Raw genomic sequence first — 16,100 nt, forward strand, 5'->3', positions numbered from 1 at the left:
TTAATAATATATGATTAATTAAAGTTTTAAAGATTATAACGAAATTTTATGTTTCAACATTCAACCATTTTTTAGTCAAATATATTACGTATACTTCTAGGTAGAAACGAAAATTTATAGTCCATTGAACAAAATGTTGAATAAAGACTATAATAGGAAAATAAATAAATAAAGAATAATTTACCGACATTCTAATTTTTCAAAGTCCTATAGATTTTATTGGAAAGTACATATACGAAGTTCACGGTAGATATAGGAAATAGATCTTGATGTTTGCGAATATTTTCACTTCCATATCAATGACTAGTTCATGACAGTTATTTAGTTAATCAAATATTCAAATATATTCGACGAAGGATGCAATGTATTCAAAAGCTTACTTGTGACACAAATACGCAAACAATTTTGATAAATATTTTCTAATAAATATTTAGTAAATATTATGACATTTAATAATAAAATTGTGCAACATCACTAACAGAATAGTATTTTTTTCGAAAATCGAATTTGAATTACTGCGCCTGTTATTTCCGTAAAAATAGTTAATTTTCTACTTTTAACCAAAACTATTGCTTAATGTAATATGATAAAAGCATATATAGTATTTTGTTTATTAAATTATAGTCTAATAAAATGCAACTACGTTTTTAGTTTAGTGAACATTTTATAATTGAGTTGAAATTTTGATTATTAGTTCAAGGTCAAAATTTCAGACCACCATTTTGTTAATTGATCGACCATTTCATATAGCAGTCAAATTTTCATTTCTTTTTTTGGGCTCACCCGAGGTGTGCATACGTCTACAGTAATATATTTAAAATATTTTATAAGTATAAAATTATATATTAGATAAAAATGCCTCCTCTTAAGCATTATGCATCTAGTGAAGTGAATCAATATGAATTATCATCGAGATTATTGTCGTTAACTGAAAACACATCCTACACCTTAACACAAATCAACGGTCAGAGAATTTATAGAAAAGCTCCTCATGCTTGGAATGGACCCGAACCTTCTAGAAATTGTGAGGTAAGTGTAATAAATTGGTTTAATTGTGAGAAAAAAATACTATATTGAAATTTAAAATGCCCGCCAATTTTATTTATTATCGTTGAATGCGGGGAATATCTTAAGTAAATTGGTTTAATATATTTTTTAAAATTGCTTGGTAATATTCCTACGACTGTAGACAGTCCTCTATTATGCAAGTTCTTAAACACTGCAGTTACTGTGCGAATTGATAAATTTGGATTCGAGTATTTTAATAAATATGAGTCTTTAAACCCTTTGCGGTCGGAAGGCGCCTCCGGCGCCACGGCTACTAGTGCCGTAGTTCGGATGGCGCTCGATCGGCGACAATGGTGTTTGTTACATTACGATAGCTCCAGGCGATAGGAATGCGTTACGGGTACTTGAGAAGGTTCCGAAACTTTTGATGTCCTTTCTAAATTTTATTGTACCTAAAAATTTCCCGATACTTTCGCGAAAATCGCGTCGATTTGCTACTTAATCGGGTCGAAAATGTCGAGCGCAGAGTCTAGTATAACAAAGTTTTTTAATAACATATTTATGTGTATGTATTTCGTCTCATAGGACTTTGGCAAAGACGAGTCGAAGTCCCCACGGCGAGCTTGAGCTTCTTAGGTACTTGGCGCACTGCGATCTGTCTAAAAATCGATCTTTCAAAAAAACAGAGCCTAGACCGAGACTGCTCAGAGCCCTGGAGCTGTTACTATATAGATGTTCAGATATATGTATCTGTCTCGTTTGGTTCAAAACCAATACACTCCATGTTTAGGATATGAAAGAGACATGAAATTCTTAAATATTACCCCTTTATATAATTATTTTTGCTCATCCCCCGTGTAGATGATTTTGAAAATTAAAAGTTTAACATTTCAAATTTACGAAAACTTGTGCATGTAATGTAGATGTATATGCTTACAGACGATTACTGCCGTATTAGATATATATTATGTAAATTGAATTTTTAGGACAGCAATATTTTTTTTGGCCCCCATACGTATTTTTATTGTGTACTTAAAGAGAGCTCATTATAAAATTGTATAATTACGCCGGCGCCATTTTGTTTATGCACTTGCGTTTTCCTAAGTATTACGCGCTAAATGGCGGAATCCCTTATTTTGAATTAATTTATTGGAAAAATTGGGGATCTTAACGGTTTTTTGTGTCGAAAATATTAAACAATAGCATTGTATTAAGTAAACGTGTCTGGGCCCAATGTTCTATTATAAAGTTTTTGATTTACCTGGATCATGTTATGATTTTTATGTAAAATGATCCATACCGCTAAGCGGGGGGGGGGGGGACACATCGCTTTATAATATTATTATGACAACATTTTACATTTGTTACTCGTTAATCGGAATTGATAATTTTAAAATACTGAGTTATCGTATGTTAATGCAAATCTTAAAGCGAAATTATTTGCACAAATTAGCAGGAATAACACTTCGGTACATTTGCTTTTTTTAATTTCTGGTGCATATTTTCCACAAGAAGAATGCGGATTCCCTAATATGGAAATAAATTTCGATTACTCAGTAACAATATTCTTTGATGTAGGTATTCATTGGACGCATTCCTCACGACTGCTTTGAGGATACGCTGGTACCTTTGTTCCGACAAGCTGGCGAATTATTCGAGTTTCGCCTCATGATTAACTTTTCCGGGTGGAACAGGGGGTAAGTTTTGGTTATCAGCATTGGTATTATGAATAATCTTGTTACATGCTATCATTCATTAATTACGTCGTTTTACATACAGATATGCCTTCGCTATGTACACCACGGATGTCGAGGCGAGCAACGCTATTAGAATGTTCAATAACTATATGATTAGACCATCTTGGCAATTAGGTATGTATCTGTTTACTTGCCTTCGTGACATGTTTAAATGATGAATATCATAAGTTTGTGCGACAGTTTATCTAAAAGGGGTGAACAGAATTACATTGTTTACTTTGTTTCAAATTTCTTTTGATGTTAATGTGTTTAATTTGTTGATATCTATTGTATGCTTGCTATTGTAACTTTCAAGGCGTCTGCCCTTCGATCAATAACTGCCGCATCTTCATCTCTCGCATTCCACCTACTACGCCATCCGCCGAAATTGTGCGGTTACTGTACGCGTTGACTGATGAGGTGCAGGAAGTGAGGATTCGGCGCTCGGTGGCGTCTTGCGCTGCTATTGTGGAATACAAGTCTCACCGCGGTGCCGCAATGGCGCGCAAAGCTCTGGTGGCAGCAGCCGCGGCTGCATGGGGCGGAGGCGCCCGCCCAGCCGTTGACTGGTCACTGCCGCAGTCACCGCAGCTGCTTCGCCAATATCGCGAGGTTTGAACTTTTGTCATATTTACATTACACCTCTCTCTAGCTTTTGTGCATTCTTGACACGTGATAATAATCTTATCGATAGATGATGGCAGGTACAGTACTAATGCAAAGATCGCCACGATGCCCGGTCTTGCTATGTTTGCATCCAATTTGCATACATAAGACTTAAAACCCAGTTGATCCCAAATTCGCCCTGTGTTAGCGTCTTCATTGCACCGGATTAATATGTACCATTAATTTTCATTGGTCATAAATAAGTTAGAAAAGTGACTCCAGTCCTCTGCTGTTTGCTATCTTAATAAAAATTGTATACAGTGTAAAGTGGTTGTCAAAATCAAATCCATCTGCTTAATACTCTAGATCGGACGCTGGAGCCCCGAGCGCGGCGTGGAATTGATTCGTGTGCCGGAGGAGGGCACGGGGTCTCCGCCGCCCGCCGCGCCGTCCTACACGCTGGAGCCCTGGTCGCAGGTGCGCCGTCTACGCATGATACAGGAGGCTCAGCGCAATGCAGCCGCCCATAATGAGTAAGTCTTGCACACAGTGTTCAATCATCTTACTACTCCATTGAAAGCATGATTAATTATGCTTTCAATAAAGCTTCAGCTTAATCTTTCACCTACATAAGTTATTGCATAATTGCTTATTCACAGATCCCATATAATGTCACACACACTTCAAGCAGAGGGATAATCATCTTGTTTGAAGATGATAGACTAAGATACAAAGTGCAATAGGGATTAAAACTCATGCACCCAGCCCCACTGTGGAAAACCCTTTTAATATAGGGTTTATATTTTATTGGGCAAAGTAACATTATCCACTAAATTTTGTAATAGTGTTCCTTGACGAACAGCCATGCAAACAACTTCCTTAAGTTTTTTTATTTCATTTAGTATTGAGAATCTCACTATTTTTAAGGTTCTTATTTCTAGGTATTCTTTTGATCTTACAATATCTAACATACACAGTTTTAGTAACTGGAGATGGGATTATCAGTTTTATTTTAAAAATATGCAAATAACTTCAAAATATTTAATTTTACTAGGTGGTCCTGGAACCGTGGATCCAACGGTTTAGACTCGATGACGACGTCAATGGATTCGCTAAACCTCAGCACAGGGCTAGGTTTTGAGGGCAGCGAACGTGCTGTATGGTCACCTGTTGCGTCTGCAGCACAGAATTTAGGTATGCCTCCTGCGGCCACTATGCCTCCGTCGGACGCACCACCTACGCAGGACTTTAATCCGTGGACCACACGCCATCCTCTGCAGGAATTCATCACTTACAAGAAACCCGAGTAAGTCTGTATTGTCTTGCTTAGTAACTGTGCATGTAACAAATGTGATTTCTTAGGGGCAATTGTAGAAGATTAAAATAGCTGTTCTTTCAAAATTACTAACGGCTTGTCTTAATATAATAGATAATTATTAACAGCATATAGATGGTAACAGAATAATAAAATAAGTAGATGTCTTTCACTGGAACAACTCTAAGGACCAGCACTAATTTTTTTAATTTTGATATGTAGTAAATATATTGCAGATTGTCCTTATTTTTTTCAAAAGATGTCGTAAGGAAATTTTTAGGTGGAAGTACATTAATAGATACATAAAAATATATCTTATTAAATATATATATTTTCTATGTAACACAATTGCCCACTGCACAGTTATTTAGTATTTAATTCACTAATCATTTTATTTTTGTTGATTAATTTATTGCATGAATTAAAATGCCTATGTTTATTGTTAGCTCTTGCATGGTGGGGGGATTTTGATGATTTGAAGCATAAGAAGGGATAGTTTTGTCCAATGAATTTCAGAATTAATGTTGTAATTAGCTACATATACTGATGTTTAAATTATAAGAACGAATTGATTTATCTTGGCAAAGCTGTCCCATGTTCTATGAGTTGGAATTAGGAATAGGGTTGTTGTCAAATGTGATGACGAGTTTTAAGGTTTTATGGAAGGGATGGAGACTGATTATTTTGCCTCTTCATAATTCCAAAAAATCACGTCATGTATCTGAATCTACTGAGGTCTTTTGGCTTGCTATAAAAAAAGCACAAGAGGGGTAAAAAACTTTTTAAATTTTAGAATCTTTTATTCTTTTCTGTTTTAATTAAGAATGCAATTGAGATTCAATTACAAATGTATCAAATTCTCCGCTTTTTGGGAGGCGCTCTCGATATATGTAAGCACATGTCTCTAATGTTTTATTGTTTAGAATATGAAGTAAGCGCAACCGCGGAGGCAAGGATTTCTATTCTCCCATTCGCGTAGGATTTCCGCAAAACTGGCGATGTCTACATTTTTTTGAAGTTTTTTCAACGAAAATATTCATGTTATTGTAGTTTACTATTTCTGTTTATCAATAAGTCTATTTTAAAATCAGGTTTTAAGTACGTAAATCAATTTGGAACTGTTTTCTCAGCAAATATGGCGCAGCATTATGAAATTATCTAAACATTAGCTAAATCTAAAACATTTTCTAATGTGACATGAATTTATCTCTCAATGTTTTATGAGCTTTTAAAATGATAATATTGCATGCCAGTATTGATTAATAAATTTAAGTATAATGTTTTAATGTGTGCTTTTGTGTTTTATTTCTCATACCTGTTTTGCTTGACTAACGTTGCACGCTTGTGGTGGTATTGTGTGATTTTTGTTCAATGTCACATGGCGATGCGGCATGTTAATGGTGGTGGGTTTCAAACGTAGCGCTGCGTTTGTGTCGCGCAGCCGTGTCTGTGCGTGGAGAGCATGTTGGGATTTTGACGGGCTCGGGTAGTCGCTGGGTAGTCGGCAGTGCTGTGTTGTGCAACGGCGACCGCTTTATCTGCCGCCATGGCGGTCTGCGACAAGTGGGTCGCGCTTAAGATAGTCGAGTTTGTAAGTATACCCGCAAGACGCACCTGTCACATACACCGACCGGTAAAGAATCCGAAATATAATATGTTCATGCAGCTACTAGTTTTAACTTACCGTTAAATTTAACTTTAAACTGTAATTCAGTTCAAAGTAATATCAGATATTAATCTACAAATATATCTTTACATACTATTTTTTTGGGAACGATTAACAATTGGTTGTGGCGTAAAATAGTCTCTGACAAAGAAACCTGCTATTAGAATTCAATTATTACTATTGCTTATACTTAAATAATCGATCTTAGGGTCTTAACAAATTATCGAGCATTGTTTGGAAATTAAGTGGAGACATACCTTCGGTATATATAAAATACTCGATCCTGTGCACACAGGAACAACATTCAATATAATAACAATATTCTGTTTTTATAATTATAAGTAAAAAAAGAACTTAAGTTCTAAATTGTAAGCTGATAACGTAGTCTATATTTGTTATCGACTCTTATCTATTGCGAGTAACGACTAACGCTTTTTCTTGCAAAGGTCCACACTATAGTTACAATCTATGGTTGTAGCACTATTATATTCAGTTATATTGATTGCTGATGGATACTCGAAACTCTCGAAGCTCTAACAGCTTCAGTGAAGATCTTAAATCGGCCAGGTAATCTTTTATTGTGGGAAAATCTATCTTTTCTAACATCTGCTAGAATTGGATTTTTTATTATAAGTCGCAAACTAAATAACTACTATTTCAGTACATACTAGATTCCTTTTCAGTCACGGAGTCAATCTTAAAAATAGATTATTTACCTCACCTAAGATATTTGATACTCTAGCTAATGTAGCGATTTACCTGCCTTGATTGTAATTATCAATGTGAACAGAATTCACACGTTTTATTAGATGTCTTATTGAACCGATGTTATTATCTGTGACTCATTAAGTACTCTGTAACTATGTTAAACTTTAATTACACTAGCTATGTTGAGACGAACTCTAATGAGTCAATTAGGGTTATTACAATGTCGACTTCGTGCTATATGGAGCAGAGAGATAGAACATTACCATACCAGGATTGCGTTTCAAATTAAGAACAATAATTCTTTAAAAAATACGTCACCGCATGAAATTTGAATTTGGAATTTAAACTTTTAAAATATTTATTGCAAGTTGTAAAATATTTTTGTTTATTGGTAAAAAAAAGTTGAGGTGTATTTCGTTATAGCTAAATGACCGAATATTGTCCTTCCAGAGGAGAGTTGGACGAGTATAAATGAAAAGGCTTTTGGAGCTACCATAAACAGAGATAGTTTTTTATTTCCTTAAGTCTTAAACATGTGTGAGTAGCGTCATGTCTATGACGTAGTTATACGACAATTTATTATACAGATATTTAATACATCTAAAGAGCTATGACAAGAGGTTCGGTGCGAAGTCGAATTTGAAAGGAAATGCGACGCAGATTTGGTGGTCAGAAGTGAACACCGGGCGGGGCACATCGCTCGTGGAACCATTTTCTGTTTGTGCTGGAAGGTTCTTGACCACTAGTCTGTAGATGCGGTGAGGGCCTACCCTCGAAAGGCACCATAAGAACCTATTCCTCACTAGGTGTATCGCAGGAAGTCGCAGATAGCGCAACACCGGTCGTGGTGATCTTTGGGGGAGGCATAAGCTTCGGAAGTGGGTGTCTAAATGTCGATATGATAATGATTTATAAAGTTAGATAAATTGTAAGTGACGTAAACCTGACATTTTGTTGTTTGTATTTAAGTGCATCTAGAATTTACACGTATTAGGCCTTTATTTTGTTTGCCCTATCAGAAAAGTGTCATCTAGTGATTAAACTTCGAAATTGTGAATTGAGATTGCTCTCTTGAATAAAAACAAACCTATATGATGATACTTATTTTTTTATCATGTAATTAATAGAAGGGCGTGTCATCTATGTTTTGAGGCTAATGTAACTAAACAATAGTCGAGTGACCCTCTTAACCCATCGGCATCCGAGCTTTCAATTAATCTGTACCTAAGTCAAATATTAAAACTATTAAAAAATATTTGAGAGTTGTTTCTTTAGAACTCTACAATTTAAATTTATACTGCCCAGTGAGAGTCAGTGTTGAAATGCCTAAAGTAGTGATATTACATAACTTTACGCAGTTTCTTGCGATGCGTGGGCACGTGTTTACCATTATGACATACCAATAGGTGACATAATGCGATTAGCTTAGGTTACCGCCGTAATCTTAAGTTTTGGTAACTTAATCTATAACATTGTGATGTTCTAATTTTAATAAAATTGTAGATATACAGTAATACTTTATATTTTTACCTATTAAAAAATTATTGCAATAAATATCTTAAAGCATGGTTTTAGGTATTTTAATTTGAACACAGTACGATTTTACAACCAAAAACAATTGCAAGTTAAAGAATTAATACAAAAAACTTTGTGTTCTTTGAGTATTAGGTCGAGTACTTCGTCTGTTGAAACATACCAGGTAAATAAAGAGACGATTAATGATTTATTCAAAGCCGTTCTCACGGTGGACACTCGCTCCATGAGACGATAGACACGTCCAAAGGTTTGGAGGACTTTGCAGCCATGGCTGCAGGTCGTTGTACCATAACTACGCATTGTCCACAGGTAAATCTGATATGTTATCGACTTGTTGGTATAGTACCTTCTATATCTGTTTATAATAAAGACCTTTAATTCATACGTGCTGACAGATGTTATATATATATATACTAAATTAAAAGTGAAGAAAGTACATTACGGAAGTATAATTAATATAGAAAGGAGAAACAAATTTTATATACGCTTTGTACTGGTTATATTTTGATCTAGGAGCGGATGCATAAATAGGCAGAATTAAAAATATGGTTATTTCTTTGGAATTTTGTTTCAAATTGTATTATTATAAAAATTCAGTCTTGGTTCGTGAGAATCTGTTAAAAATGTTTTTTTATAATTTAATTTTATGGCAGGATGAACTATTAGGAACGCGATTGTACAAACTGAGTATTCATTGTGATTATAGTTTTAAAGATATATAGATATCCACATCGTTGTTTAAGTGTGTTGTAAAAACGCTAATTATCATCGCAATTAAATAAGTAATTTTGGATTGTGTTTGCAGGAAAGAATTATTTAAATTTATATCTACTAACCGATTATTGCTACTAAGTTTGTTAAAAAAAGATCCAAGCACTGAGAACGTTGATTTTTTAATATTTATTAAAAAAATTATAATACTTTTTATTTGTTTATAATTGTGTTGGGATAATCGTAGATGAACAATTTTTAAACTGTATGAATTTGTAATTATCTGTATACTTATTTCCATATAAATTAATACGTTTCGTGTCAAGATAATTTTTGAAGATTTTCCATTCAGGCCGCGTGGGGCGCATACAACTCACACTTTAAAAATTAAAAAAAGTCGTTCAAGACGCATGCATTGCACTTTTTCAATACTGCAAAGCTATAATTAGAGAGAAAAGATTATGAATTTCATTACGCATTACGTATGCGCGTATGTAATGTGAAGTCATCTTTATTCGGCCCTACAATTCATTTGTTTAAGAATCCTATGTTTCGAAATATATTTAGAAGGATAAGTAAACTAAGCGAACAAATTACTCAGTTATTAGAGGACAGACAAACGACGAATTGCAAAACGCATGTTTACAGTGACAGTCCATGCCTGGTGCCATATAGGCGGCATTTTTTATATTTAACACATTTTCACTGATAACATTTTATCATCTAATGCCTAATTTTTGTAGCAATTCTATCACATTTGTAATACAAAACTATAGTTAGTTTAGCTACTAAATATTAGGTTTAAGCTCGGCGCCTTCTTTATTTGGTTCGTCAAACGCGGGAAACTAAATAAACCTAGGGAAAACTTTTCGACACTAAGAAGAATCTTATTGAAAATGAACTAATTTATTGCTTTTATTGTTTTTTAGCCATATTTATTGAAACTTTTAATTAACATTCTTACGAGGATTAAAGAAAATGATTTTTTTTACCAAAACATAAGCTGACAGTCTTTTAAGTGTTAAGAGTAAATAACTCGTAAATAAACTAACCTAACAAATATTTTTAACCACAGACAAAATTTAATGTACGAAGCAAGCAATAACTTGTGTTTGTAAGCTGCATGACATCGACCTTTTTCAACCATCTTCGGCGAGTTGTTTGAGTCTTTAAATGTTCTAAACAAAGCCTTAAAATTAGCTATGTGTTTGGATATGATTTTACTGTTTTTTACTCTGGGCCAAATATTATAGATGAGCATTTTTAAACCAAAACTTCACCTAAAACAATATGTGAAAACGTACGAGTAATTGAGCCTTAAACATTATTGCTATGTGCAATTACCTCCAGTTGGGAGTTTTAAATATATATATATATATACATATATATAAAAATCTATCTTATTATTAATAAATATATTATCGTATGTTCCAAATTAGTTAATGTGCGTGGCGTGCCTGATAATGAAGAGGATTTCCACAGACGATGAGGCCCGCTTGGCGCTCCTTTTGCAGAAATTTTCGAGAGAATGGTCTCTGCTCACATCCGTCACATGGGATTCTGTTGGCGGTGCCTTCGCTGATGCCGTGTATGGAGGTTGTAATTCCTTAATGTTTATATCGGTGGCTGTTGGATTAAATGAATTGTTAGCTTAATAACGATTAACCTCTTGCACGGATGCATATTGTACATATATTTACATATACGTTTAATGAATTGTATTTGTTGTGCATCTAAAGTGTAATAATAATGTCTAACAATAGATATCTTACGCGTCTGTAATTGCATGTTAATTTCTTTATTAGCTATTACTTGTATAACTACAGGTGATTGTATATAGGTGTGAAAGTACTAAAGAGGTGAGTATAATTCATTTGCTGTCAAATAATGTATACACCTTACCCGAAAATTTTAAGCAAGGTTTTAGAAAGTGTTCAAAATCGGATTTACTACATAATAAAATTAATTAATAATAAATAATTATTTATATTTTACTGAAATTACTATCCAAGTAAAGAAATTGTATTGCCGGAAGTTATTGGCCTGTCGCATTTCAACAGATAAAAAATCATGTTACTTATTTTGTGGTGATCACTTAATACAGAGTGAATAGAAATAGGTGTAAAAGTTTTGAAGCTTTTTGCTACTAAAAAAGTTTAGCTTTGACCCCTTGAGATCTTTTACCTTTAATACCAAACTGCAAAAGACAGAAGTGAACGTGTTTATGTAGATATCTGCTAGGTGACGTACAGAGGCGGAGTATATGACATTGCGTGATATTGAACTTTTTTAGTTTGTATGGTGCGCTAATAATGATAATTTGTTAGTGTTACGAGTCCCATAGTTATAATACATCGAATTATTAACATTTTGACGGCATTTTACTTTGTTTTAAGGTTACGTGATAATAACTTTTGGCTTGATATTAGCAAGAGTTTTTCGCGAGATTCCACGAGGTCGTCGAATATTGGAAGGAATTTTTCTCGGGTTTGGTTTGCTGTTTTTCCTTATTTTAGGTAAATATGTTATGTTAATTATATTTCGTAAACTTAAAAATTTACATTTGTGCCGTTTTTAGAAATTGAGCTTACTGACATAATGATGTTAGTGACAAAATATTCTTTTGTTTTTAAGGGGGACTCGAGCTAGCTTCTTTGGATTCTATTCCAAGGAACTTGATTGTGAATGCATCGGTTTTGGGATCTTTCTCCCTTGTAGTCGCCGCGCTCTTCCTTCTAGATCTCATGGGACCGAGGTCTTACTACGCAACTCACCATTCCCAGACCGATCCAATCACTTCACCAAAACCCGAAAAAAAGGTTTCTATTGTAACACCACCAACTGTAAATGGTAATTTAGCAAATGGTAAATCGAACGGCCATGTTCCCGAACGGCCGAAAGATTTGGATTTAGAAAAAGGAAAGAAAGAAGAACAGACTAAAAGAGAAGAGCTGTCCAATAAAGATGAGACTGATCTCTTTGATGAACCTAAGATAGATTTTATAAAATATAACGACGGAATTGAGAAAGAATTAGAGAAATCTAAATTTGGTTCTGTTCGCAACGGCGTAGGTAACGGAAATTATATCAAAATGTCGGATCCACTAACAGAACCTGAGCGTTTGCATTATGAGAAAGAACTTGCAAAGTTTAATGAAAGATACTTCAGGGAATTTTTGGACAAAATGGAGGGAAAACTATCTGTCAAAGAGGATTACTTGCCGGAGCTACAGACTCCTGTCTTCTCAAAAGTGAAGACAGGTAGGTTGAAGAGTTTGTACGACGATGTTTCGTCGACGTACGAACAGAAACGGCAATCAACTTCGCCCTCTCGAGCAAAGATAGTTACAACACCAACGTTGCAGCAATTGGAAGATTATCTTCGTGGATCGACGAGGTCTAGGAGATCGGAGACACCGGCTTTGTTTCCCATGGAGCCTATAGAGGAAAGGGATAGGGAAGGTCCGGAATTGGAAGGTCGAGCGTCTGGCACTCCCACCGACCCCGGCTACGTCCAGTACACGGCTGGCAGATGGCCAGACACCAGACAAGTTAGGACACCGAGACACAGTCCTACATAACTTTTGTCTACATGTATTCGGTTTAATTTTATATATCTATAGGACGATATTTATAGTAAATTTTATACAAGCGACAAGATTTAAATAATAAAACATTGTGCTGAATAAATTGTTTCATTTTATGTCCTTAACAATAATCAATATCGGGAAACATCAAAATATTAAAAAGCGCGAGAATCGAATGGAGCGACAGCCGAAATGATTTAAGCGACCCGAGACGACCACCTCCCGGGAGCCCTTTAACTTGGCTACTTTAAAAGAGATTTTGGCTTAAGCCGCCTTTGCACCCTGCCGCCTCCGACCCAAGGAATTTCCAAATGCCATTTACATTGCCATTGCAGCAGTGTGGTTCAAAAAGTCTTACAGAAGTACCACGTAAAATTAATGCCTATATAACGCGGAAAATATTTACATTATTATTTGAAGCTAATTGCTAGGTAATGAATATACAGTTTACGGATTTAAACACAAATTTTCCCACTTCCCAAAACACAAAGAATCTTCCCACGATCTAACGTATTAATAAAAACTTTTGTGTCCATGACCGCATCCTAAGAGGAAAGGGTAAGAAATAATTATACTATGTTAAACTTTGATGTTAACCTTATGTTATATGATATTATTGAACTTTTGTCAGTAGAACTAGGTGTAGGGAAAGGTCTGTATCTGTACATTACCATGTGGAATATTTTCACGGAAAGCTTGTATCATCAAAGTGACCTGCGAGAATACTATCATGTACGTCCCTGGCCTGTCAATAACACGATTATATAAAAAGATACAAGAAGAGATCTTTATATGAAGTGTGACGTCAGTCGTGACGTGCGGTATAAGAATTTGGAATTAAAAAGTTAAGTTTCAAGTGTGGCTGCAACAAATCGTTTTACTTAAATTATTTTAGAAAAAAAATGTGGCAATGGTTCAAATAAAAAGAAATATGTTGATAAAAAATTTTAATTTTTAATTCAGGTTTGAATTCGGAACGTTCGTTTCATTATATAGTAATAATTCAACCCGTTTGTCGACTGGGAGCGTGGCGTCTCCTGTAATCCGGCTACTCGGAGGTCGGGTTTGGTGAATGGTTTGAGGTCGGGAATCCTGTTGCTGAGTAGCCCATGTTGACTGGACGTCCACACTAAGCCTGGTATTAATATGGAACCGCCGGAGGAGTCTGGAAGTTGCAGGTTAACTAAGGAGGGGCAAACCGGGCCAGGGGGGAAACCCAGCAGCCAAAAGTCCCCGTATCGGGCAGTAGTGGGATAGCGACCGAGAGTGGGTGCTCAGTAATAGCCCGATTAACACAATCAGACCCTTTCCTTTTGCATTATTTTTTAAAATGAACGATACCAGTTTAAAATTCTTATCGCTTTTTTTTGTCAAAAATGTATGCTAAGGTTTTCTTCGTACAATGTAGTTAAATATTTTTAATAGCAACTAAAATGTTTCTAAAGCCCACGCAACTTCGTAATCTTCCCACAATGTTGCTAAAATGTGGACCTTCCTCACAGTATAATGTTAATGAAATAGTCCGCCAATACATCTCAATGAACGCTCCAGTCTTGGATGTTGCAATCCCGTACACATTTGAATTCATATTAGCGTAGTATTGACCTCCCTTAGAAGGAACTATTACTCACAATTCTTCCATCTGTTAACCTTTACACGAGCTTCTAATTTCAGTTATTTTTTTTATTTCGTAACAATAGTTTTTTAATTGTTATGTTCATATTATAAAAATGCTTTATTGACTCTGATATCCAAATAAGAAAATACATGCCAAACTGCAATCGAAAAGGAAGACATGGACACATATTTTAAAATTTAAAAAAGGAATTCCGGAATTTCTTAGTTATTATAGTGAGACGTAATTACTGAACTTTTCTAGTTTTTGTAAATTTTATCTTCAAAAATCGGTATTAAGATTTCCCTAATTGTATTAATCTATTTTTATTATATGGCCGTAATTTTAAAGCATGTTCGTGACTACGATGCAAGTAACAAAAAATCACGCTTTTTTTACTTAGAAATTTATAAGAAAATTTTTGAAACATTGGCCGGTCGAAAGTTGTGTATAAATGTAAAAATGTGATTGTTCGAAATTTAAATTTCCGTCTAAATTTCTATACCAGCTTTATGAATCTGCATTGTGCCATAAAAATGAATCAGAATCATCTTTTGACCAAAGTTAATAAAACTTACAAAAATTGAAAGAACTATTCAAAACTAGGCAATCAAAGAAGAGAATTACATATTCTGCAGTTTAATCGGTAAGTGTTCTTGATATTCTTTGCAAACAATTGTGAATATGGAAGATTGTTTTATGATTGATATCATGCAATCTTCAATTTGAATACTCGTCTGCTCACAACGCTATTAAAAGGGATTTTTTAAACGCTATATGGGTAAAATAATCGGATCATTTGCCTTACAGCACTGATTAGGCAGAGTGACTAATTTTTGTTTTCTATAATTAAAAACCAGCTCACGAGGTATTGTTAACATTCCCTGAAGCAAACTATTTCTTCAGCTGCATTTGAGAAGCGCTTAACTTCGTAAAGTGTGATGGTAAGTTTTTTTGTAAAATTTAGTACACTTGTCAATAAATTAAATATTGCCTATAAATTAAATATTTTTCCTAAATAGATTCCCATTTTTTTTTTACTTTTCTACGTAGCGATATATAATAAAGAAATAATTTGTTATCAGCGTTCGTAAGGTATTGAATGATTTATTTTAGATCGCTAAGTCGAAAAGCTTCTTATTTTAATTTACCTGAAGTTCGTTTTATTATATAGATGATTAGTTACAGGTGTAAAAAACTTTAAAGGGGTTAATGTATAGTTTATTTGTTTTAATGTATGGTACACTCCATCAAAAAAACAGTAATTTTGGAAATAATAAAACACATATAATACAATAAAAAAGCGTCTTCAACATTTTTATCACAATATATTTATATATATAAATTAATTATTATTTACTATCTGTCTCTGCAGACTTTGTGGTCAGAAGTTCTGTCGCATTCCATGCATAATATTTCAGAGCATAGTGTTTTGCTGCAAACGAACTATAAATATCAAACTTTTGAGCTTACAACGAATCGTCAGGTACACTTAATTTTTTTATTCATAAAACATTGTGCAAGACAAATATTTTAGTAATTAACTCTGTGCATGAATGGACAAGGAACTCTGTCATTATACGACTTGGCGCGGGACAGATTTCGTGAGATG

At 34.4% G+C, this 16,100-nt stretch overlaps 1 protein-coding gene across 3 annotated transcripts; it reads left to right on the forward strand.

Annotated features, from left to right (window-relative positions):
* The first annotated feature begins 855 nt into the window (after positions 1–855).
* LOC137932183 (probable RNA-binding protein 46) lies at positions 856–12,962 on the forward strand. Of its 3 annotated transcripts, XM_068775779.1 has the most exons (7): positions 856–1,029; positions 2,587–2,705; positions 2,788–2,879; positions 3,061–3,356; positions 3,717–3,883; positions 4,405–4,656; positions 10,726–10,808. In XM_068775779.1, exons 1-7 carry the CDS (start codon positions 856–858, stop codon positions 10,727–10,729), a joined length of 1,104 nt encoding a protein of 367 aa, XP_068631880.1. In that variant the 3' UTR covers positions 10,730–10,808. The 3 variants fall into 3 exon arrangements, with proteins under 3 accessions (XP_068631880.1, XP_068631879.1, XP_068631877.1); XM_068775778.1 differs by lacking the exons at positions 856–1,029; positions 2,587–2,705; positions 2,788–2,879; positions 3,061–3,356; positions 3,717–3,883 and adding exons at positions 11,683–11,802; positions 11,921–12,962 and having other exon boundaries at positions 4,575–4,656; positions 10,726–10,882; XM_068775776.1 differs by lacking the exons at positions 856–1,029; positions 2,587–2,705; positions 2,788–2,879; ... (1 more) ...; positions 3,717–3,883; positions 4,405–4,656 and adding exons at positions 5,997–6,256; positions 11,683–11,802; positions 11,921–12,962 and having other exon boundaries at positions 10,726–10,882.
* Positions 12,963–16,100: the final 3,138 nt, after the last annotated feature.

The sequence above is a fragment of the Battus philenor genome, unplaced genomic scaffold (genome assembly GCF_028537555.1).
Source record: "Battus philenor isolate CCGP_79_NKW_IND1 unplaced genomic scaffold, ilBatPhil1.0.hap1 SCAF_9, whole genome shotgun sequence".
NCBI lineage: Eukaryota > Metazoa > Arthropoda > Insecta > Lepidoptera > Papilionidae > Battus > Battus philenor.

What these genes read in the sequence shown, in the direction of transcription:
- LOC137932183 (XM_068775776.1), top strand. Translation starts at nt 6,212, where the DNA reads ATGGCGGTCTGCGACAAGTGGGTCGCGCTTAAGATAGTCGAGTTT. An exon ending in CGCTTAAGATAGTCGAGTTT is followed by an intron (nt 6,257 to 10,725) that starts GTAAGTATACCC and finishes GTTCCAAATTAG; the next exon opens with TTAATGTGCGTGGCGTGCCT. An exon ending in CGCTGATGCCGTGTATGGAG is followed by an intron (nt 10,883 to 11,682) that starts GTTGTAATTCCT and finishes CTTTGTTTTAAG; the next exon opens with GTTACGTGATAATAACTTTT.